The sequence below is a fragment of the Equus quagga genome, chromosome 14 (assembly GCF_021613505.1).
Source record: "Equus quagga isolate Etosha38 chromosome 14, UCLA_HA_Equagga_1.0, whole genome shotgun sequence".
NCBI lineage: Eukaryota > Metazoa > Chordata > Mammalia > Perissodactyla > Equidae > Equus > Equus quagga.
In genome coordinates this window covers 4,692,640-4,718,342 of record NC_060280.1, presented here as the reverse complement: position 1 = coordinate 4,718,342, position 25,703 = coordinate 4,692,640, and the positions used below count along the sequence as shown (strand labels likewise).

General features: G+C 41.0%; 1 protein-coding gene across 2 annotated transcripts; it reads right to left on the bottom strand.

Annotated features, from left to right (window-relative positions):
- Positions 1 to 1,353: 1,353 nt before the first annotated feature.
- Positions 1,354 to 25,108, bottom strand: CCDC34 (coiled-coil domain containing 34). Of its 2 annotated transcripts, XM_046638418.1 has the most exons (6): positions 24,745 to 25,108; positions 19,491 to 19,626; positions 13,297 to 13,404; positions 4,039 to 4,197; positions 3,333 to 3,474; positions 1,354 to 1,889 (listed from the first exon to the last, which is right to left on the bottom strand). In XM_046638418.1, exons 1-6 carry the CDS (start codon positions 25,056 to 25,058, stop codon positions 1,675 to 1,677), a joined length of 1,074 nt encoding a protein of 357 aa, XP_046494374.1. In that variant the 5' UTR covers positions 25,059 to 25,108; the 3' UTR covers positions 1,354 to 1,674. The 2 variants fall into 2 exon arrangements, with proteins under 2 accessions (XP_046494374.1, XP_046494373.1); XM_046638417.1 differs by lacking the exon at positions 13,297 to 13,404.
- Between the last annotated feature and the right edge of the window lie 595 nt (positions 25,109 to 25,703).

The window sequence follows — 25,703 nt, the reverse complement described above, 5'->3', positions numbered from 1 at the left end:
TACCAGCTGAAATGTCACCTCCTCTTTGTAGCCTTTCTTAATCCCTTCACAGGCTGAACTCTCTCTTACCTCTGTTCCAAGATGAGCTCCGGACACGATGTTAAGCACAGTGTATTATAGCACTCCTCTGTTACATATTTTCCTGGCTAGGCTGTAAATGTTTCCTGAATTAAAGAAATAGATCATTTAAATTCCTAAATCAACATGCAAAACATCTCTCACAGAGTAAATATTCAATTAATATTGGTCAAACTAATTACTGATTGAATGAAAAGTCTTATTAGGATTATGGTTACAGTTAAAAGTTGCTTAAAGACTTACTCTACTGAGTGAAATTGAAGGTTTCTAAGCTATATCTAAAAACCCCAGGAATTCAGGCTTAAGTACACTATGTTTTTTACACTCAAGTTTATTGCTACCCTGGCAAACCCTACATTCTCTCTATATAGGTGATTTTGCTCAAGTAGAATGATTGTCTGGAAGTTTCACTGTATCTAAGAGGTTCTGAGAAGGACGGTGAGGCCCCTAAACCTCACCAATACTTTGACCCAACAAACCCTACTGAGTCCTCCCAAACTGTTCTTTGCTTAGAAGTGAACTTGCCCAGATTTCTGATGACATGAATACACTTCAAAGTTCCTATTGCTGTTTCCTGCGTTGATCAACACCACTGCAGATCGATCACCAGCAACTTGCACAGGACTAACCTAGCAGAAACATGGAATACATTCTAAATAGGAATCACTTTTCAATGAACTTACTGAACTTTTCATTGCCACAACAAATTCTCATTTCTTGATGGTCCCCTAAAAATATACAGACTTTTAAAATGTAAGAAAAAGTGCTGAGTGGTATTTTAATAATTCTTTGAACTACTATCCTTAACATGTATTTATCAATGAGATCTGTGACCCCAACTTTAGCAAAATCTCTCTTAACACTTAACATTAAAAAACGCATGATAATCACAATTTCAAAATTAACAACCTAATTATAATTAATGTACAAGTTTTGTACAAAGTATAGCAAAATATTATTAGTGTCTCAAGATTACTATATATTTATCTAGGATCCAGAGCACAAAACAATGTTTTTAAATTTTCCTTTCAAAAATTCAACTTTCATTTCTTTGTTACAATATATGCCACCAGTTACTTACTTAAAAATACTTACATAGGGAAAAATACACCAATGGCCATCAAAAAGACTGTTTTTGCTTACTCTAGGATTCTAACCCATTTAGATTCTTCTAAGAGTTATCTTGAGCATGCAGTGTAGAAATGCTTGTTTGAACAACTTAATTTTAATCTTATTACATTCACAAACATAAACACAAAAAAACAACACAGAGTATGAAAGAACGCAAGAAAAACTGTTGGTTTTATTGGTATTACAGTGTAGTTTTAATACAAGCTAAATACAAACACAATTGTTAGATATTCAGTCACTTATCCTGTGAACCAATCTTCTGAGATCAACCATGAAGCATTTAGAAAAAGGAAAGTGTGTAACATATTTTCCACAATTAACTCTAAGGACTCCATATACAAATGCAAAACTTTCAGGTTGTCAATAATCACATCAAATGTTGAGCTACGGACTGAGCAGTAAAAAACAAGTTCTGATTTTGAAATTAAATAGCTCCAGGTAAAAGCATGCAATTTCCCACATCTACTATCTTTGTATTCTGCACAGAGTTCCAAGGCAGGGATGGCTTCTGGCTTTATGACCCACCAGGGACGATGGCCTGTGTGGCTGCCTGGGCACAGGCCTTGCGGTCTTCTTGCTGGAGAGATCCTTAGCTTCCTTGGGAGGAGGCACAGGAATTGGTTTCCACGGAATCGGATTATAGAAGGCTGGTTCTGGATAAGAATTTCCACTGTAAAAACCTAAAGTTATTAAAAAATCAGAACGAAGCAAAATGAGAAAAACACTTCTTGGCATCAAAGAAACTACTTACTTTTAAATTGCTAGAGAAATGTTAAAATATCAAGAAGGCAAAAATATCATTGATAAACCAATTTGATTCATTTAAAACTTGAACTCTCAAATATTTTCAAGCAAGTAACACTTTTCAAATACAGAAAATGTTGCAGTAAAAATTAAAATATAAATATTTCTAAAAGTCCAAAGAATGTTAGCGTGGAAATCTACACAAATAAAAACTCACATAAAAATTAATTCTAGAACCCTTAAACTGAACAAAATCTTCATTGTCTTACCTCAGTCTGGGAAACCACAGATTGTGTTCTAGTTTCCCCTAGTCAGAGTTTACAGAAAAAAATTTCTGTTGCAAATGTAGCTAAAGCAAATCAAGATTCTTGTTTAGAATCACTGAAATTCTAAATTACTGTCACACAAATTAATCAGATTTCCTATTATCACTGTCATTTTGATTATTAATTAAGAGCAGTAGAACAATGCAGATAGACATTTATTAGAACAAAGCTAATTAAAAATGCAAAAAATTTAATAATCCATTATTTTAGCAATTAACTTCTAGTCATTACTATGTATATTCCCACCAAAAGTTTTAACTTCACTATCCAATCGTTTGGTTAAAACCACTGCTTATTACTCTCTCTTGAAACAAGAAAGACAAAGAGGAGCAGCTCACGCTCAGGAGCCGCAACAGAGGACCTCTGGGACACGTGGGAGACGCAGGGATGTGCCATTCAGACAGCGGCAACCCACTCTGACTGCACAGATATGTCAACACACACTTCACCAAGACGGTCAAAACAAAGTCTGGAATATGTTCTATTGTGTGAACAAAACAGAATGGGAGTCTTTGAATAATAAATCACTTAAACAAGTGAAGGCAGCTGTCAGCAAGGTATGCGTTCCCAGCACGGAGCACAAAGGAAAGCACGCATTGCCGCTTCCAGCAAGACCAGCCTGAAGGCCAGCCGGTTTGGGTCTCGTTCACGTGCTGTCTAGTACTCCGTCCTGCAGAAAGAATGTGCCAAAGACAATGGAAGCTCTGCCTTAAAGAGGGTTAGAAAAGGGGGAGGAAAAATGACCTCTTGAATACATCCTGATGAAACTTTAAAATCCAAGAACTGCAGGAAAATTTCACTTGTTTCTTAATGTTAGAAATCATGACTTGCAGTTTTACAACTATTGCCTTTAAAATATATCTGACTTACAGAGAGTGACAATAAATCTGTAGCATCTCCACAGGAACACAGCATAATAAAATCTTCCAGAAAATAGTAATTTGAAAGAAAAATGATTTTTATACATTTCTATTTCTGTCAAAAGGAAACATAATGTATAATATTTGCTCCTGCAAGCCATATTTATGTAAGCCACACAACATAAAAACCAACCTGTAAGTTTTCCATTGGCATAACCATAGCTCTTTGCAGCTGGACGAGGTTTATTTTTTGCCTTTTCCAACCATTCCTTAAACTTTTTTTCTGCTATTTCCTTTTTTTCCTGTAATTCAGCTTGCCGTTGTTTTTCTTTTTCCTTAAAATGACAAGACCAAAGAAACTCCAGGCATATTCTGCAGCTAAAAATTCTATTCACATTCTACTGACTTGTTTCCCCAGAGCGTCCCCCCCACAGGCTTACTGATCATAAATACTGCATCATACTCTATAAGTTGAAATCAGACTTTAACAAGATCAGGGATGTGCTATCAAGGCGGCTGCCTCTAAACAACAATAAGACATCAAACCCAAGAAGAAAACAGCAATTTTCTGTTTTAAAATAGAACAGTAATTTGTAATAATGTAATAAGGTTTTTCATACAAGTGCATCAAAAAATAATTAAAAGCATTAGCAACAATAAAATGTTTGAACCTGACGGAAACAATATCAACAGGCTTATTAATATTTCTCACCCTGGGAAAACTACAAATGCACACTGACCTCTGAAGTGTAAACAGAGTACAATAAGTAGGGATGGCTTCACGTATTTACTTTATGCTAAGACAGGGCCAATTTCCAATAGAAACGTTTTATACAATATAGCTGGCACATATGAACACGAGAGCCATGTATTCTGACTGGTCACTTTAATAAAAATACCTTTTCTTTCTTCTTCTTCTCACATTCTTCAGCATTTTTTTTCTTTAACCATTCTTCATACTTTTCTTTTGCTTTTTCTTGCAAATGTTCTTTCTTCAGTTCCTTTGCTGCTTTTTCCTCCATTTCCTTATTAATTTTTTGTTCCTTTTCTTTCCTTTTCTTAAATAAAAATAAAAAATTTTTAACTGGAATATCTGTAATTATCCTCATATGATGAAAAAGTGTTATATACAGTAATTTTCCAAACTTTACCTGTTTCTTAAAATAGGTGGTAACTGCATAGCTGACACAATGTGACTTAGGAAAATATATAACATACCTGCAATTACCTGGTTAATTTTAGTCTACAAGCTTGGCTATAAGTTTCATGATGGCAGTTACAAAGATCCTGCTCACCAAGGTATATTCAGAGCCTGGGACAGTGTTGAATAACTGAAGTAGGTGCTTCAATAAGGATTTGTTGAATAAATTAGTGAACAGAAATTACAACCTGTTAGATTGTCCTGAATCTTAGTGTTTTTTAATCAGTATTTACACTCACTCTAAAATAGGAGCCACATACGTACACATTTCCTGGATGGTTTGCCAATACAAATACTTGGATAAATCTTCACCATCAGTGAGTTACAGAGGACAAATAAATAACATTTTGGCACATTACATATTGCTATAAAGGCACACAGAGACAAATTTCTGGCTATGTAATTCTTTTAAGTCTTACATAGACCAAGTTTTATCATGAGATTGCAGCAATTCAGTCACATCTTCAGGCTCCACTTAGAATTCTAGTTCTCGTGCTGTTTCCACCACAGCTGCAGTTACTTCCTCCACTCAAGTCATCTGTGAGGGTTGGAATCAACTTCTTCCAAACTCCGGTTAATGTGGATATTTTGACCTGTTCCTATGAATCGTGAATGTTCTTAATGGCATCTAGAATGATGAATCCTTTCCAGAAAGTTTTCAATTGACTTTGCCCAGATCCATCAGAGGAATCGCCAGCTATGGCAGCTATAGCCTTATGAAATGTTTATTTCTTGAACAGTAAGACTTGAAAGTCAAAATTACTCCTTGATCCATGGGCTGCAGAATGGATGCTGTGTTAGCAGGCATGAAAACAACATCAATCTCACTGTACATCTCCATCAGAGCTCTTGGGTGACCAGGTGTATTGTCAGTGAGCAGTAATATTTTGAAAGGAATTTTTTTTCTGAGCAGTAGGTCTCAACAGCGGGCTTAAAATATTCGGTAAACCATGTTGTAAACAGATGCGCTGTCATCCAGGCTTTGTTCCATTTATAGAGCACAGGCAGAGTAGGTTTAGCATACTTCTTAAGGGTTCTAGGATTTTCAGAGTGGTAAATGAGCACTGGCTTCAACTTAAAGTCACCAGCTGCATTAGCCCCTAACAAGAGAGTCCGCCTGTCCTTTGATGCTTTCAAGCCAGGCTCTGACTTCTCCTCTCTAGCTACTAAAGTCCTGGATGGCATCTTCTTCCAATATAAAGCTATTTCATCTACATTGAAAATCTGTTTAGTGCAGCCACCTTCATGAATTGCCTTCTGGAGAACTTGCCGCAGCTTCTGCATCAGCACCTGCTGCTCCCCCTGCACATTTATGTTATGGAGACGGCTTCTTTCCTTAGACCTCATGAACCAGCCTCTGCTAGCTTCCAACTCTCCTGCAGCTTCCTCACCTCTCTCAGCCTTCACACAACTGAAGAGAGTTAGGGCCTCGCTCTGGATCAGGCTTTGGCTTAAGGGAATGTTGTGGCTGGTTTGATCTTCTCTCCAGACCACTAAGACTTTCTCCGTATCAGCAATAAGGCTGTTTCACTTTCTTATCATTTGTGTGTTCACTGGAGTAGCATTTTTAATTTCCTTTAAGAACTTTTCTTTTGCATTCACAACTCGGCTAACTGTTTGGCACAAGAGGCCTAGCTTTCAGCCTGTCCTGGCTTTTGACATGCCTTCCTCACTAAGCTCAATCATTTCCAGCTTTTGATTCAGAGTGAGAGACATGAGACTCTTCCTTTCACTGGAACACTTAGAGGCCACTGCAGGGTTATTAACTGGCCTAATTTCAATATTGCTGTGTCTCAGGAAACAGGGAGGCCCGAGGAGAGGGAGAGAGATGGGGGAACGGCCAGTCAGTGGAGCAGTCAGAACATACACAATGCTCATCAATTAAGTTCACTATCTTATGTGGGCGTGGTTCCTGATGTCCCAAAACAATTACAATAGTGACATCAAAGATCACTGATCACAAACCACTACAATAAATATAATATTAATGAAAAAGTTTGAAATATTGCAAGAATTACCAAAATGTGACACAGAGACATGAAGTGAGCAAATGCTGTTGGAAAAATGGCACTGACGTCCTTGTTCAAATGCAGGGTTGCCACAAACCTTCAATCCATAAAAAATGCAATATCTGCGAACTACAATAAAGTGAAGTATGCATTTAAGTATTATGCCCAGTAAGTCTTATAACTGCAATATGAGGTAGACACTATTATGATCTCACCTTACAAATGAGGAAACTGATGCATAAAGAGGTTAAGTAACTTGCCTAAGATCACAAAGACACCAAAATGAGAGAATGTTAAAAAGAATTTTATGCCAATAAATTCAATTTAAATGAAATGTCAAAATTCTTTAAAATATACCACTTTACAAAACTGATTCAAGAAGAAACAGTATCTGAATAACCCCCTACCTGTAAAAACAATTCAGGATTAAAAACTTTCCCACAAAGAAAACTCCAGCCTCAGATAGCTTTGCTGGTGGATTCTATCACACATTTACAGAAGAAATAATACCAATTGCCCCAAAAATTATTTTAGAAAATAGAGAAAAAGGGAACATATTCAAGCTCATTTTAAGAGCCCAGTATTACTTTAATATCAAAACTAGGCATGGACATTATAGCATAATATCAGGAATAAGGCAAGATGAGTGCTCTCATCCCCAAAACCATGAAATACTTAAGGATACATTTAACAGAAAATGTATGATACTCCTGTACACCAAAAACTATTACTGAGAAAAATTACAGATGATCTAAATAGAAAAACCATGCTTATAGATTTAAACTTTGATATTATTGGGGCTGGCGCCATGGCTGAGTGGTTAAAGTTCTATGTGCTCCACTTTGGTGGCCTGAGTTTGCAGGTTCGGATCCCAGCGCGGACCTACTCCACTCACTCGCCATGCTGTGGCAGTGTCCCACATACAAAATGGAGGAAGACCGGCATAGATGTTAGTTCAGGGCTAATCTTCCTCAAGCCAAAAAAAAAAAAGAAGATTGGCAATGGATGTTAGCTCAGGGTGAATCTTTCTCACCAAAAAACAAACAATAACAACAACAACAAAAAATTTGATATTATTAAGATGACAATTTTCTCCAAACTGATCTATATATTTAATCCCAATAGTGTCAGGTACTATTCAAGCAAGCATGATTAAATAAATTGATAAAGTGATTCAAATTCAAACAGTTTCGAAAAAGAAAAAATAAGATGGAGGATTTACACTATCTGATTGGAAGAATTATAAATTCAAGAATTATAAAATTATAATAACAGGCTAGTGTGGAACTGGCATAGGATACAGATAAATGGAATAGAATAGAGTCTAGAAATACACCCATACAAATATGGTCAATTGATTTTAAACGAAAGTGCCAAGGTAACTAAATAGGGAAAAGATTCTCTTTTCAACAAATAGTGTTGGAACAATTGGATATCCATATGTAAACAAAATAAACTTTGACCCTTAACTCACACCATACATTAAAATTAACTCAAAATATTCATACAGGTAAAAGCTAAAGTTATAAAACTCCTAGAAGAAAAGAATGGAGAAGGTTTTACACCCTTGGTGTAGGCAAATGTTTCTTAAATAGGACACAAAACCCAGAAACTATAAAAGAAAAAGTTGAAACACGGAGCTTTATCAAAATTTAAAACTTCTGCTCTTTAAAAAATACCATTAAGAAAAATTTAATGGGAGGAAATATTTGCAATACATATATGTGACAGGACTTAAAAGAATACATAAACCACTCTCACAACTTATTAATAAGACACACAATCCTTCTTCAAAATGGGCAAAAAGTTAAACACAAAGCAAAACAAAAAAGATAAGAAAAAAGACGTAGAGGGGCTGGCCTCATGAAAGAGTGGTTAAGTTTGGTACACTCTGCTTCACTGGCCTAGTTCACAGGTTTGGATCCTGGGTGTGAACCTACACCACTCATCAGCCATACTGTGGCAGCGACCCACATAAAAAGTGGAGGAAGACTGGCACAGGTGTTGGCCCAGGGCTAATCTTTCTCAAGCAAAAAAAAAACAGATGTAGAAAATGGTTGATAGTGCTAGAGACTGTCTTGCATACCCCTGAAATTCCTGTGTTGATGCTCTAACCCTCATTGTGGCTGCATTTGGAGAAGGAGTCTTTAAAGAGGTAAGTAGGTAATCAAGGTCATAAGGTAGGGCCCTAATCCAATAGTACTATTGTCCTTATAAGAGGAAGAGACATCAGGGATGTGCATGCACAAAAAAAGGGTCATGTGAGGGCATGGAGAGAAGGCTCCAATTGCAAGCCAAGGAGAGAGACCTCATGAGAGACCAACCCTGCTAGGTTTGGGTTGGCCTTCGGACTTCCACTTTGGACCTCCAGCCTCCAGAACTGTAAGGAAATAAATTTCTGTTGTTTAAACTACCCAGTCTGTGGTATTTTGTTATGGTAGTGCAAGCTGACTAATACAATAAGCTCATTAAAAGATGCTAAATATCATTAGATCTCAGAGAAATGAAAATTAGAACAACAAATGACATACCACTACACACTCACTCGAATGACTTGAAATGAAAAGAGACTGACAACGCCAACTTTAGCAAGGATGTGGTACAATCAGAACTTTCATACAATAGTGGTGGGGACATAAAATGGTACAAGCACTTTAAAAACACTTTGGGGGGCTGGTCCCATGTCCAGGTGGTTAAAGTTCCATGTACTCTGCTTCGACAGCCCAGGTTTGCGGGTGTGGATCCTGGGTGTGGACCTACTCCACTCATCAGCCATGCTGTGGAGGCATCCCACACACAAAGTAAGGGAAGACTGGTACAGCTGTTAGCTCAGGGCTAATCTTGCTCAAGGAAAAATAGAGGAAGATTGGCAAAGGATGTTAGCTCAGAGTGAATCTTTCTCACTGAAAAAAAAAACAAAAAGCTTGGCATTTCCTTATAAAGTTACACACATAGGTACCATACAACCCAGCAATGCAGTTCCTAGGCATTTACCAAAGAGAAATGAAAACAGGTGTACACAAAAAGACTTGTACATAAGTGTCATAAATTTCATTCATAATACCCCAAAACTGGAAACAACCCAACAGTCCATCAACTAGTGAATGGATAAACAATTTGTAGGATTCCATAGAACAGAATACTACTCAGCAATAAAAAGGAACAATCTTAATACAAGAAATATCAGGAAATTTTAAAAACAAACGAAGCCCAACACAAAAGGATACATATTCTATGATTCCATTTATAGGAATTCTAGAAAAGGCACCTCTAATTTACAGGGCCAGTACGCAGACTAACGGTTTCCTTGGAGCAGGGGCTAGGTGGGCTGGGGAGCAGGGCGGAGTGCAAAGGGGCACTAGGAAACCTTTCCGAGTGACAGGAATGTTCTATGTCTTGACTGTGGGGCTGGCTACACAGGTACATAGGTTTGTCAAGCCGCACCAAACTTAAAATAAGTGCATTTTCCTGTAAGTAAATTATAGCTCAATGAAGTTGACTTTAAAACATCAGACAGGCTCTCTGTAGGATTTAAACTAGAGACGAGAGAATGGAAAGCCTTTAGTTAGCAAAAGGAGAACAGAGCAGGCACTTGGAGAGAAGCACCGAGAGAGAGCAGCCAGCCACTAAGTGGCTTCAGATTTTCTGGCACGCCAGTTCTATACCACACAGAGCACAACAATAAATCTTCCTTTCTTTAACATGGTGCCCTGAGAAAACCTTTGTTTCTCGCAACTAAAGGAAACTAACAAAACAACTGGCTAAAGTTTCTGAATTTCTATTTTAGCTCCTTCACTAGTACCTGCTACAGAGTAAAAATGTTGAATGCATGAATGATGCACTGATAACAGTGCTATCAACCATATGCTTTGTTGATCTGAACTAATTTTTTATATTAAAAAAACTCAGTTCCATGTTTTGAGGATTAAAAATAATTTCACTTTTAAATAATTTTTTAAAACAATGAAGGTAAGGTCCCTTTCAGAAAATATGTGATAACACATCGTAAAAAACAAATCAAAAAAATGAATTAGTATGGCAACACAAATCTAAGAGTACCAGATGAGATAAGCCATTTATTTGAAAAGGATTTAACAATTTACAGTCATATTATTAGAAACTAACTTTGCTAATGGATACATAAATTCTTTTTGTCTGATTTTTTGATAGAACGCAGTGAAAATGACTTAGAGAAAATAACGCCACAGATACAGCTAAAATGTGAATGAAGCTGGAGGCAGCAGTGGACCACACACCATGAAATGTAAACAGAGGAGAAAAACGCTAGATGCCAGACAGGAAGAGAAGAACCAGGAGAGCAGTCTTTACAAATAGAGGTAAATGTAACTAAGACTGAAATAAGAAATCTGATAGGTCTTAAAGAACAAAAAACACAGTAATCAATTATTCCTTAACATGCACAAGAGTTCTGCAGAATAAGTAAATTTAATTTCTCAGCGTTCATTTTTGAACTATTCTCAACTTTATGGCATTTTTCTTTCAATAATTAGTGATTTATGTCAGGGCAAGCCATTTCCCTCCAAAAGAGAGAAATTTTTCCTCAAATAATTGGATTAGATCTATTGCCACTAATTAAAAGAGAGAATATATCATCTCTCAGCCATATCTTACATTCTTAGACAAACAACAACTATGTTTGACTGGCAGGGTAAAACAAGCTTAATGGAGTTAGAAGATAAGAGAAGCTTTTAGAGGAGAAAGCCCACTATGCTGTACATGTAAAACTATTTTCTTTTATAGTTATAAACTTAAAAAAAGTATCACCCAAAGCTTGGTGACACAGACATATTTTGATTTTGGCATTAATTCACAAAGAATTCTTTCTTCTTGTATTATGGGATGAGGCAAACATGAAAATAATAATAATAATACTTTACTTATGAAGTAAAGAACAAATACATTTATGTTATAACACACATGTCTAGCCAGTTTCCTTCTTACAATCCCTGGATGAAGAAAGCTATGTCATCTTCAATTTACTGAAATTATTACTAGATATGCTTATTAATACCACTGGGCATTAGATCCAACAATAGTTAAGGAAAAAAATTAGAATTAAAAATTTAAAACTTTGTCCTACCAATTAAACATTGACTAAATTCATAAAACTAGGTAATAACAAAAAACAGTATCATTCTAAATATGTAAAAATCACAACAGAAAACAAACTGACCAGATAAGTACTTTTAAAATTTCTAACTTGTGATTCAATACAAGAATGTATTAAAATTGAAAGGAAGATAATACATTTATTCATTCATTTATTCATTCCAATAACAAATGTTTACTATATTACAAAGCATTACGCTAGATCTTGTAATGGATAAAAAGTAATATAAAAACATAATTCCTATCCTTAAGAGTCTTAAAATTACAAGAGAAGTGAAGACATATGCATAATACAAAATAGCAACAAAATATATACATAACACAAGGCAGTACATGACAAAGTGTATAAATTACAAAACAATTGAAGAAGGAAAGCGTTTCTAGCATGTGATCAGCGAATGCTTCATGTAGGAAATGCTCTGAGTTGGATGATGAAGGGAAGGGTGGGGTGGAGGATATGAGATTGCATGCTGATGAAATACCATATAAAGAAAAATAAGGGGGTGCTGGCCCCGTGGCATAGTGGTTAAGTTTGCACACTCCGATTCAGCAGCCTGGGGTTCGACGGTTCAGATCCTGAGCACAGACCTAGCACCACTCCTCAAGCCATGCTGAGGTGGCGTCCCACATGGAAGAATTAGAGGGACCTACAACTAGAATATATAACTATGTGCTGGTGCTTTGAGGAGAAAAACAAATAAGGAAGTGAGAAAGAGAACGGAAGTGTTCTCAAAATTTCTCATCAACATATATCGCTGTGGGGAGCACAGCCCAAAGCTCAAGATTTCTTCGAAATCTATTGTGTACCTTAAAAATAATATAAAATTCATGTTCTACTCCATTAAATATCAGTGCTTGCCTTAACATAAAAATAACATTTTCCTCTCACAATTTTCCAGTAAAACTATACTCCAAGAAGACAGACCATGATTATCATGTGTGTGCTCTCAAAAGAATGGCAGTAAGAAGCAACAGCACAGAACAAAGGGAGCCACAGGTGGAAGAAGACGCAGCTCAGAGAGCAGAGCAGAAGGTCTTTAACCAGCCAGGCTAGAATTGTCAAACGTTATGCAGAAGACGGAGGAATGATGAAAAATATTTTTTGAATTGGGGAACGCCATTCAACTTTTTCAGTAAGATTAGTCTGGCAAAGACACAGAGAATGGAGTCATTCATTCAACAAATATTTTGGGGCATCTATTATGTGTCAGGTACTGATCCAGTTGCTGGAGAACTGAACAAAAGAGGTGAAAACCCCTGCATCATGGAGCTTACATTCCAGTGTGGGAAGATCAACATCAAGTCAGCTGAAAGATGAAATGAGACCAGATAGGAAGAGGCCACAAACAGGAGTGGTGACTGCACAGGAAAGGAGGGGATGACTGCCAACAACAGAAGAATTCTCATCACGCCCAGGTGACTGAGATGACAGGAGCACTGACAACAGAAATCAAGGAGTGAGGAGAATGGTTCTATCAAAGGGGAATAGGCAATAACGGTTGTTTTAGGTTTGCAGGCTCAGAGGCACCTGATGACCTCTGACTCAAGGAGGTCAGGTCTAGGGACACAGTCTTTGTGACTTCGTGACTGCCTGCAGCCACATACAAGTAGAAGCCGCACGAAGGAAACGGAAGAGAAGCAGAGGGCAGAGGTAGACGACAGAGACGTGACACATGTCCCTGAGGGTAGAATAAAATCAGCTTGGAGAAGAAAGAATCTAAGAGAAAAGAAGACAAACCCAAGTAATGAGGAGTAATGGGAAGAAGACTTTGCAAAAGAGATGTCAGTAACCGTGTGTGCAATTTTTTTCTCCCTACCTGTTCATTCTTTTTCTGAACCCATTCCTTGTGCTTTTCTTCAGCAATTATCTTTCTTTTCTCACGTTCTTCCATTTCTTTTCTTTTTTCTAGCTGTTGATTTAATTCCTGTGGGTTTTATTCAAACAAAAGGCAACATTTAATAGGAGTACTCAAACCATGTACTTCAAAAAAGACTGAGGCTAACCAAATTAAATAAGAATATAGTTTCCTTTATAGAAAATATACCATTAGTGACAAGAACTTACTAAAGTAACTAGTCTATGATGAAAAGAAAGCATTGGTAAAAAGTATAAGTCATTTTTTAGAAATGCAAATAATTGCTTGGCAGCAAAACACTAGTTTCTTAGACTAAACTTCAGCTAAATTACCCTCATTGAAATCAACTTTCCCACACATAAATTTTGGCACCACTGCACGCTACTGGCAGAAGCTCAAGAGAATTCCAACCTTCTTTACAACTATAAAAAGCTTCTAGATTCCTGATGAAGACAAAGGATAGGAATTAAATAATCCCTAAATTAAAAATTTAATTCAGAGTTATACCAAAGAAGAAATGTAAAGAAACCATTCCATTTTCTTCAGGGAAAAAAGAATTCAGGTTTTTCTTCACTGATTTTATAGCTGTTGGATTGTAAAACAAAACCACATTCATATCCCAGATTATTTAACTGCCTTGCTGTCACTCGATTCTACACGTTTGGGCATTTCCTCGGGAGAAAGAATGTGGAAGGTATGGCCAAATAAAACTACAAGCTGAATGCCACCACTCTGTCACTCATCAGTTAAACTACTGCATTAGTTGAGAATGTTGTTCAAACTAGACTCCTAGGACTCCTCTACCATAATTGCCAGTTATTTTCTCCTCTCTCCTTAGACACTAATAATCAGACACTTTCATACATATTCCACTGGGCCCCACTCCTCTTCTCCATCCCCACTTTCCCAAAGACCTCCGTACCTGGGCAGTGGGAAGTACAATTTTTCAACTCACAGACAATTCCAGTGCGTTAAATGAAAGGAAGACAAAACTTGACACCAAGAACACATCTTTTGCACTTCAGAACATCGGGTCAAAGGGTGCCTGTCTTCTTTGACCTCTCATCCTAAAATTCTGCTACACAGAGAATAGCTGCCCTCACTCATTCAGAAAGTCTTCCAACTTTTAAACACTATACTCCTCCTACCCCCTAAAAGTAAGATATCCATCCTGTTTTAAAAGGATTCTTCATTACCTCCGCAGCTGCTATTCCTTGATTATGCACTTCATACTATTTCTATGAAGCACTACTATAAAGACAGCAAGAACTGAGACACAGGGATGAAATTCCAGAGGTCTCTGATCTAATCTGATTCTAAACACACAGAACAATTAAGTGCTACATTGTGGGGTACTGTGTAAGAGGAGCTCAGAAAAGGGAAAGGAAGAGGAGGGAAGGTGAGAGGAGAAACAGTGTGGTCAGAAATGCAGTCAGACCAGGGTAGTCAGAAACGACCCCACATGAGGAACAGCGAGGAGACGGCCTGACGAGGTGAGATTAAGGGGGAGGGCGGGCAACGAGGAAATCAGAGTGTGGTACCAACTAGATGGAGAAGGGTCCTTTGAGACAGGCAGAGTACACCAAATACCATGAAGCAGGAACACATGACAAGGCACGACTTAGAACTCTTCATGATAAAGGCTGAAGACTGCATTTGAAGGGATCAGAACTATCCTGAGGGACATTGATAACGCAGTCAGACAGTACATGAGCTGTAAGGGGAAGGAGGTCTGGACCTGTGTCAGGAAACAAGAAGGGGGAGGGAGCGTGGAAGGGAGGGGGAGAGAGAGAGAGAGAGAGTGTGTGTGTGTGCATGTGCGCACGTGTGACACGCTAGATACAGGTCTGACAATCACGTATCTAAAATTCTCCCAAACAGTCCTAAATTTCATTTTCAAGGAAAGGAATTATTTAAATATACAACTAAAAATATGATTGATTATATTTATGTACCCTTTAAAAATCCTTCTATAATTAAACTCAAAAATCGAGAAAAAAAATTAGACTTTGTGTTTGGTTCGCAAATTTGATGATTCACAAATTTTAGCTAATGTTGACAAAAGAGTTAAAGATGAAAGAAGGGTCAAAAGTACCTGGAAAATGTGACCACTGATCCAAGCAGTGCTCTGATCTCAGGACGTCTGCTCGAGCGACGTGCCACGAGAACAGACAGCACATTGAGACACAGCCCTCCCCTCCGAGGCCGGCTCCTCTCAGCATCTCCAGCCTGAACACCTCTGTCTGTGACCCACCGCGGCAAGCTCCTCCAGACCCAGCTGAGCTCTCCTCTCACAGGCCCATGGTCGTCTTCTGGCCACCACTGAACTTCACAGGACTATAGCTCTTTTCCCTCCGAGACAATGTTTGATCATGGAAAACCAAAATCCAAAAAGGATCCTAAACATGCATTTTTATTTTAAGAGCTTTTGCCAACTTTCAAATAACTTTTTACCAGTGAATGTAACAATGAGAAAAACTGACAGTTTTGAGTTTCACCAACTCTATATCCTGCCCTATTTCTTCATTAAGGGCTGATGAATGAAATGGCCAGAGGCAAGATGACGAAAAAAAAGGAAAAAAGCACCTGGATTATTCACAAACTAGATAATTTTTATAATTTAGAACAGATTGTACTAAAATGTTAAAGCAAACATTAAAAATTAGAATTAGTCAAAGCCTACAGAGAATTTAGGGCAATCTGCTAAAGAAGTTTTTAAATAATAAAAATTTAAATAAAATGTATATGACCTACAAAACCAATATGCCAGTTTCTCATAATACTAATGTTAAACATTTACCATATTTATCATCTCAACATAGTTACAAATGCAAAAAATTTTGTAAGTGGGTAACTTTGACAGATTAAAATAATTTTTTAACTCAATCTTACAGAGATGTCTAAAACAAATCTACCTATCTGTCGCTGAAATCAAATTTATGAGAGGGAACAATCTTTTTAACGACCAATTATCCTTTAAGTTTTCACGGAAGAAAATAAAGCCAGGGTAAGTTCAAAATTAAATACTAATTGGGGCCGGCCCAGTGGCATAGTGGTTAAGTTCGCATGCTCCACTTCGGCGGCAGGGGTTTCACAGGTTCACACCTACACACACATTGTCAAGTCACGCTGTGGAAGTGTCCCACATACAAAATAGAGGAAGATTGGCACAGATGTTAGCTTAGGGACAATCTTCCTCAGCAAAAAGAGGAAGACCAGCAACAGATGTTAGCTCAGGGCCAGTCCTCCTCACCAAAAAAAAAGGAAAAGAGAAAAAAATTAAATACTAAGTCTGACCCATCTACTTCTAAAATACATCTTGGTCTTGGAGAGAAAACAATTACTAAATTCGAAGTCAAAAGAATGAGGATCCAGGCCACCTTTGCACTGACTGAAACCTCACAAGTCACTTTCTGGCCCTCAGGCTTTAACAGGGACCTCAGATGAATTGTTCCTTACGATTAAAAATCAAGGCTTTAATGATATGATTTGTAAACAGATTAAAGATACAGTAAACAAGGAGAAAAATAAGGAAAGCATGACTTAGAAAACAAAACACAGGGGAAGGCATGAAAAGAATGTGAACACCTACATAGCTCAAAACAAGCTTATAATAAAGTGCGCAGCTGGCCTACAGGTTATAATGTCCCTGGTAGGACGGATGCAGTAAGATTCATGCAAGTATTCCCACTGCTTCAGAGTTAAGTAAAGACACAGCTGTAAGAGATGTCAAGCTACTAAACACATGAAAAGGTTTAATCTTTCAACCCATCATACCCTGATACCTGCTCAATCACTGTGGTAGTGACTTTATACTCATTATTTTAGTCTCTTCTCAAAACAAATCTCCAGTAGTTACCATCATCTGCTTTCATAACAACACCGGATTTTTGAGGCTTCCCCTAGACGAGGCCATATCCTGATGTTCACTCAGTCCTCATAACAACACTAGGAGGTGAATACTCTTCTCTCCCTTATGATAAACAAATCGAGGCAGAGAGGCCAAGGATTTGCCCAAGATCTAAGTTTTGAATCCAGGAAGTATGGCTCCAGAACCTTGGCTTTTACCCACCCTACTATTGCCTCTGTAACATCTGGCTTATAGATGAAGAGACTGAGGCTCAGAGAAGTTATGTCACTTTTCCAAGGTCACAGAACGGCAAGGCTAAAATTTCAGGCTTGTTCTGGGCGACTCCAAAGCCCAGGCTCCCTTATGAATTTCTGTAGTTTAATTAACTTCTTTTATTGGATGCTGACGCTAAAAGTGATGCGGTGTGACTCTCCTTTCCTTAATTAACAAGTGACCTTTAGTGAGGCTGGAGATCAAGCTGACTACCATACAGTGACCTCCACTACACCACTGACCCACTAGGTCAGTGTTTCCCAAACTGTAGTCTAAGACCAACTGAATGAGTTATGAACAAGCGCTAAAAAAAAGAAAAGAACACCAGGTTTTCCACAAAATTAAGATATTGTTTCAGACATGCATGTACACATGTATACACACACAAATAAGTATGCATTTGTGTGTGACATGAAGCAAAGTAGATTTCTCACAGTGAACAAATATTTTGAAAGCTACTGCATGAAATAATGGAATTAGGAATGTTAAAACTTGAGGCTGAGGTCAGAGAAGAGTCTAGGGTCTCAATAATCACACTAACTCTGAAAATAAGCAAAATGCTTTAAGAAGGCTATGAGCGGCAGTGACACCAACAACACCGTGAAACACTGCCAGCCATCTTTACACTTTGTTCGTGATCCTCACAAAGATTCTGTGACACAAGCATTATTTCTCCTTACTGTACATGAGGAAATTAAAGCAGAAAAGCTTAAAATAAAGCATAAAAGACCAAACCATAAGGTCTTTTTCAAGCCCTGTGACCTTCTAAGAGGAAACAAGTACTAGTGTGCACTTTTCCAGGAATAAATTTGCATCTTAGAACACAAAGTATCCTGCAGCAGGGAAACAGCAGAGGGTACTGGTTTCTACAATCATCTGAATCTTGCCAAGCCTCCTGAGTACGTGACTGCCTACCTTTAGAAACCCATCACAGAAATAGCAGCTAGTTTCAAAACTGATACGGAAAATTTATTCCAAGGAAGATCAGAGGGCAGAGCTTTAGTTCCAAGGATTTTTACAGCAACACAGTTACTAACAGATTAGAATAAACTTAAATATCCAACAATAGTAAATCAGTTAACTATATCCTAATACATATTTAATACATTTGAAATATATTTTAATAATCTTAGCTAGCGATTTTTACATGATGTAAAAATATTTAATGATACAGAAATGTGTTAATAATGTAACAGGCAGAAAAAAGCAGGTTACAAAAGAGTTTGATCCTGTTTCATTAAAAACAAGACACATCCCTCCCCACTCACATCTACTTGGCTTCTGTGTCTGGACAGAGAGAATTCAGACAGTGAGTCTGGATCCTGGGGGACATCAAATTATCCATGTCTGTTTGGCTGTTAGGTTCTAAGTAGCCAACACTAAGAGTTCAGAGAATGAGGGGTTCACTTGAGAATGTATCTCAAACTACTCTGTGAGTTTGGAGAGTAAGAGCTCAGAGAGAAGCATGAACGCAGAAGAGTCCACAGCAAGGCGGGGAGGCACGGAGAGACTGGCAGCCCCTGGCAGCCCCGCAGCTGCCCATCTGCCAGCAGAGAGTCACCCCAGGGCACGTGCTCCACGTGATATGGGGATGGATGCCTGTCTCTATTTCAATTTTTGTTTCTCTCCTTTCTTAAAAATGCTACCAAGTATACACAGTTGAATTTAATTAAATGTACATATGGTGAAGTTTTATTGTACGTATCTGTATTATACACATACACATATTTTTTTAAAAATTTACATAGAAGAAAATCTGGAAGGCTATATACCATAATATTAATGATGGTTACCTTCAGGTGGTGAGACTAGAGGAGATTTTAATTTTCTTAATTATGCTTAGCTATAGCTTCCAAATGTTCTTATAATAAACACATCATTTCTACAATAAGAGTTACTAAAATTGATATAGCAAACTGACACAAACAAATGCAGACTGTTTGGGGGAATAATAACATTAACTTGTTAATTTTGACAGTAGCTCTGCTCTGTGAGCTCTGGATTAAAGGAAGAAGGTACCGGCTGGCATCACCTCTAGAGCTTTCTGCTGCAGACGGCCACGTTCTTCTTTTTCTTTGCCAACAAACCACACTTCCCATGGTGTCAGGCTGCATTCCGGTGAGCACACCTGGTTCTGCTGTTCTTCGTTATCTTCCGATTCAACCGTGCTATAACAAAAGAGAGGACACAACCGCACTTGAATTTGAAACTCTTAGGCTTAAGTGTCAAATTACTTAACTGAACAGTAAAAGCAGAATTTAATAATGTATTTACAATACTGTGATTTTTATAAATAAATATATATGAATTAATTATACGTAAATATATACTTGAAAAATCATGAACAGGAAGTCCAATATTTGAATGTTTATCCATTAAACTGCCTTTGAATTCCTTCATCTTCTAAAATCATATTGGGGCCGCCTCCGTGGCCGAGTGGTTAAGTTCGCGCGCTCCGCTGCAGCGGCCCAGGGTTCGGATCCTGGCGCGGACATGGCACCGCTCGTCAGGCCATGTTGAGGCGGCGTCCCACATCCCACAACTAGAACGACGTGCAACTAAGATATACAACTGTGTACAGGCGGGGTTTGGCGAGATAAAGCAGAAAAAAAGATTGGCAACAGTTGTTAGCCCAGGTGCCAATCTTTGAAAAAAAATAAAAACAAAAATAAAAAAATAAAATCATATTATTTAAAAACCCAATGGGATAAGCCACACCTAGTCCACTTGCCTTAGTGACAACAATTTTTTATTCTTAAAAATCTTATATCTGGACAACTAATTACAACACGTGACCCTAATCAGATCCTGAAGCAGACTTTTCCCTTTTCCTCCCTTAAGTAGTTCAGGGACAAAAAGAATATGCATATACACAGAAAAATAAAGCAAATGTGTTAATTCTGGGTAAAGGGTGAACAGAAATTCTTATCCTCTCAACTTTTCTAAGTTTGAAATGGTTTTGAAATAAAAAGTTATAAAAAAATATGGCCCTTGTACTCTAATGTTTTGGTTGACTCCCTTTTGCCAATTCTCAGGGTGTCCACGACTCTCCACAGTTTGGGTAGCTCCTAGCAGGGTCTCCACCTCCACTGTGCACCTGTCAGTCTGTCTCTTCTGGGTACATGGAAAAGGAACTACTCACTCAAGCTACAGAGAGAAGGGAGGGGAAATACTGTAAGTCCATCCATACACAAAGAACACAGGGCCTTGGCCAGATACACGAGCCTCATAAAACTTAGGAAAAGCTGAACCATCAGCAGCCCTGGAGAGAAGGGTTGGTTCAGGACCCAAGGCAGCTCTAGACGAGCTTATTACAGACTCGGCTCCTCTCTGGTCTCTGACACACACTCCTGCCTGAGGCAGCCAAGTGCCTCACCCACTGCTATGCACAACTTCTGCTACCTCACAGCTTTAGCTGACTCGTTTTTTTCTGCTATTTCTTCATTTATCCACGACCTCATGGAATCTGTATTTTAGTGGGAGACACGTTGCTGTGCTTACTTCTGATGCATCTCTCCTTCTCCGTGTTGCAGAACGACCTCGTCTGCTCCCACAGTTTCAACTGTCACTAGGTGCTAATGACGCCCAGATCAGTCATTCCAAGCCAGATCTTTCTCCTGAGCTTCACACTTCTATTCCCAACCACCTGATGGCTCTACTGAAATATCACACTCAGTCCAGCACACGTCTAATCATCTTCTACCAGCCACCCATGGCCCTTCCCACCAAGAAAACTTCTACTCTCCTCTGATAATCCTATCTCAGTGAAGAGTCCCAAAGCCCCTCCCCTCCCGTTAGCCAGGGCAGACACTGTGACTCCTCCTGTTCCCTGTCCACACTTGGTCCCCCACCTCCCACACTCATATAATCACCTAGTCAGGTCTATTCTACTTCTTTCAATTTTCTCAAGCCATTCTCCTCTTCTCCAATCTTACAACCATTGTCTGGTCATAATCGGCCTTTCTCCGTCCATTTCAAACCATTCTTCACAATGCTGCCAGATTCACCCCTCAAATGCATCCATCTATCATGTCACCCCCCCATCCCAAAGTTCTTCAGTGCCTCTTTTGCCGACAAGCTAAGATCCAAACTCCGCGGCCTGGCACCCAGGAGCTGGCCCCTGCCTATCTTTCAGCCCCTTCTTTGACCAGTGGCTGATCCAGACTCGACATTTCAGTCTTGTTTAATTGGGCAGACTGATGAATGTGCCAGACCCTTGTGCTCTGCAGCTTTGCCTAAAACTCTGAAATTCCTTTCCTCCACCTCTACACACAGCCAAAGTGAGAGCTTAGACTTGGAGGCAGAACATTCAGGGTGAATGTCTGTGTCTCCCTAGCTACGGGCACTTTTTATCCTCTTCGGGCCTCCACTGTTCATCTGTAACATGGAGACAACAGCAGTGGCTAGCTCACAGCACCTCACAGGCATGAGAGAATCCACGCTAAAGCACCTGGGCCAGTTCCGGGCACTTGGGAAGCATTTGTTACCTGTCATTTCAGAGGAGGAGGAGGAGGATGGCTACCTCCCACTCTCCCTTCAAGAGTCAGCTCAGGCACGAATCTTTACGGCCTCACAGTGAAACTCTGCAAACAATTCGAATAACTGCCTTGGGCTTTCAGTCTCTTGTCCCTCTCTGCCATAGGCCATGAATTCCTTACAGATACAAGACATGTCCTAAGTCATTTTTTATTTCAAGAGTCTAGCTTAGGGCCTAGAATATAGTAGTCTCCTAAGAAATGCTCGTTGAAGAGCCGGCCTGGTGGTGTAGGGGTTAAGTTTGCACGCTCCGCTTTGGCGGCTCAGGTTCGTGGGTCCACATCCCAGGCACGGACCTACAAGCTGCTCACCAAGCCACGCTGTGGTGGTGCCCCACATACAAAATAGAAGACTGGCACAGATGTCAGCTTAGGGGCAATCTTCCTCAAGCAAAAAGAGGAAGATTGGCAATGGATGTTAGCTCAGGACCAACCTTCCTCACCAAAAAAAAAAAAAAAGAAGAAGAAATATTTGTTGTTTTTTAACAAACGCTTTTATCCCATATCAGTGTTTTTTAAAAAATGACACTTTAAATATTAAATTTCTTGCCTTAACATTTTTAACAAATGTGTTCAAAACGTGTGGTATATACACTACAGCTCTACCCATAAGGAGGAAAGGCTTGATAAGCACCTGTTTATGACCAAGACATTTATTAAGGGATGGGTTCCTAGTGGATAGAGTGATCTAAAAATCTGAAGGTCAATGCATTCGCTAAGCATGGCTCTGTTTACACCTAAAATACCCACGCTCAAATCCCTCCTGTGCAGCTAATACCTGAGTCTATCTCAAAACAACCACACCCTCTTAGTTCTGCCACAGTCAGGTCACTGTGCCAGGTGAAGGATGGAAAAAAGGCAGGAAATCCCAGGTGGTTCTAGTCTACTCCCTGGTCCAGAGAGAATACTCAACGCCCAGAACTGTGGCTGGACTCCGACTCAGGCTGCCTGCTCTCTTCACCAATCACCCTCAAACTGTCCGGGACACCAACTAAAGGTGAGAAGCAGGAAGGAGGAACAAGGAAACTTTCTCACCACTTCTTGTCCTGAAAGGCACTGCTAGGTGTTCTGAAGCATTTGACAACAATTGCCACATCTATCAGTCCTCCAGAAGCGGGAAATGGGCATCATTCAGCACACATTCACTCAACACCTAATGAGCTTCTGACACTTGCCACACACAAGGTCTGACAACTGCGTTCCTTCTGTCCCACATCCTATCGCTTCCTCTGAGTCACAGGAAAGGAGCTGTGATAAGAACAGCAGCCTGAGAGCTGGGATGCTCCCCGCTCATTCGGGCTCTGGCTAAGGTGAGACACAAATACATCGGGCTCCTCTCCTGGGGGCTCCTCCCCTGGGGGCTCCACATGGCCTTGGCTCTGGGAAGCCAGTGCAAGGTCTCAGGAGCTGAGCTGTAGTTTTGATGGCCATCATTCCTTGGGTGGCTAAACTGTGTCTATATTGCTTAGTCCTGTGGATTAGGTCAGAAGGTAAACCTTCTGTTAAGGCTTCCCAAAGCCTTAATGTTTATTTTAAAAACCTTTGGGACCAACTCAGTCCTGAAGAATCCCTACAAAGGCCCACATGAAAACAGACTCCTGAAATCCTAGTTCTCCTATCAGTTCCGTCAGAGAAGGCTTGCTTCTTGTTGCTACAACTGTCTGGACAAGTGGCTTGCTTGGTTACTCTCACTCATCTCCATTCCCAACAACGTACCTACTTTTACTTCTCATTCTTGAGAAACTGGCTGTTGTAACCGTGTAGGAGTCACTTCCTATGGCGCCATATTCCACTCACTCACTCAGTCCAGCTATGAACACCCTACAAGGCAGGAGGCGGGCCTGCTGCTGATGTGTGTTTAGATCTCCTGTATTGCACCTTATATAGCTCGACAATTAGAAACTTCTGAATGCTTTCTGAAGATGACGAAATGAGTCTACCCCAGAATGGACCTGCATTACTAGGCCTGTCTCAGAAAAAGACATTTCTGCAGGAATAGGTCCTTTGCTCCTATTTCTATACACCCCATAATAGGCATGCAGCATACGGAAGAGAACTCACCAGTACACCTTGGTACAGGCCCAGCTCTGCTAATAACTAGGTGTATGCTTTGAATCACTATTTATTTGTATTCTGAGCCTCAATTTTGATATCTGTAAAATGAGAGGCTTATCTAGGCTTCAACTCCATGAGAGTAGACCACGTCTATCTTGCTTATGGTGCCCAGGATCTACACTGGTAGGTGGCACACACTAAACGTTTGCTGAATGACTAAGTGCAGAAACAAGCGAATGAAGGTGGTTCCAGCCATCTCTTTGGTTCCACCACTCTCTGATGCAGTGACTTGGATCGCACGGCAAGCGCGTGCTTGGACGGGACCCGGCGTGTGTGTGCGGACGCTGAGGTCGGCAGTGCAGCCGCGGTGCCCAGCGCCCCATTCACGGCACGGACAGCACGCCGCCTGCCACCGCCCGCTCCACGGGGCCTCAGGCTTCCCCACGCCGGCTGCGGGAGCCGCGAAGGGGCAGCAGCCCGCGCTCGGGGGCAGGGGCCGGGACGAGCCCCGGGGCCCACGAGCTGACCGCTGAGTACTCAGCAAACTCCCGGCATGGTGACACTACTCCGCGTGCTCGAGACGACGCGCGCCCTCCCGGGGCGGCGACTGCGGCCACCATCACAGCCTCGGGGACCACAGGACCCCGGCGGCCCCGCGCGGACAGGCCGGGGCGGCGGCGCCGGCCTCGGCTTTACCTGCCGCGCCCCCGCGCCTCCGCTCCTCCCGGGCTCGCCACCGCGGCCCCCGAGCCGCGGACATCTGCGTCCACGTCGTCCTCCTCCTCCCCGTCCCCGTCGTCGTCCGACGGGAAGCTCTGGTGGCCGAGGGGGGACAACAGCGACAGGGTGGACTCGCTGCAGCTCGGCGACGGCGGGCCCAGCGTCACCGTGTCCGGCCCCGCGAGCACAGAGGAGGCGCCTGAAGAGGGCCGGGACCAGGACCTGAGGTCGGCCGGGGCCCGGGCGCCGGGTGCCCACGAACCCGCCCGCCGCCGGCCCACCGCCCACATGAGCCGCCTAGTTCAAACGGCGGGGCGGCCGGCGACCTCCCAGCGGGCCCCGCGCGCGCGCCGGGCCGGCCAATCCGCGCAGGCGCAGACCGCGTTGCCGTGGCGACGCGTGGAGGCCGCGGGGCGTTTCGGGGCCTGCGGAGCGCGTGCCCCCGCCCCCCGGCCGGCGCTGCCGGGCCCGCCTCCGCTTCGGCCTGCTCTGCGGACGGCCTGTAGGGCCCGCCCCCTGTTTGCTGCGTCCTGGCGGTGTGCTGTCGCTGAGGAGGCGGGAGCCACAGCCGCCCCACAGCGTCCCGAGGCCGTGGTTCTAAGGCCCAGCCGTGATTTTTCGGCACGCGGCCGTATTGGAGGCGGGGCCGGGCGAACTCTGTCCGGGTCTGCACGTGTGTTCAGGAGTGCGCGCCAGGACAGGCCTCCCCTGTTTTGGGCAGCACCTCGTGTGCCTGGCATCTCGAGGGAACTAGTTTCCATGGCTGTGAATTCGGGGGCCTCGCTGGAGCCTCCGGTGTGCTAGGGTCTGTGCTAAACCCTCGAGATGCGTGACATAAAAGCCCCGCCGTTACACTTCTCCTTCTGCTGTGGTGAAGAATCATGCCCTTAAAATACTCTGTGACAGGCATTTTAGGAGAAAAGAAAAATTTTGTG

Bases quoted from the DNA above. Each gene is read 5' to 3' on its own strand.
- CCDC34 (XM_046638418.1), bottom strand. From the start codon at position 25,058: ATGTGGGCGGTGGGCCGGCGGCGGGCGGGTTCGTGGGCACCCGGCGCC. The intron at 4,198-13,296 runs GTAGGGAGAAAA...TTTTTATTTAAG, and splicing joins TTCAGAAAAAGAATGAACAG to AAAAGGAAAGAAAAGGAACA. The intron at 1,890-3,332 runs GTTGGTTTTTAT...TAATAACTTTAG, and splicing joins TGCCAATGGAAAACTTACAG to GTTTTTACAGTGGAAATTCT.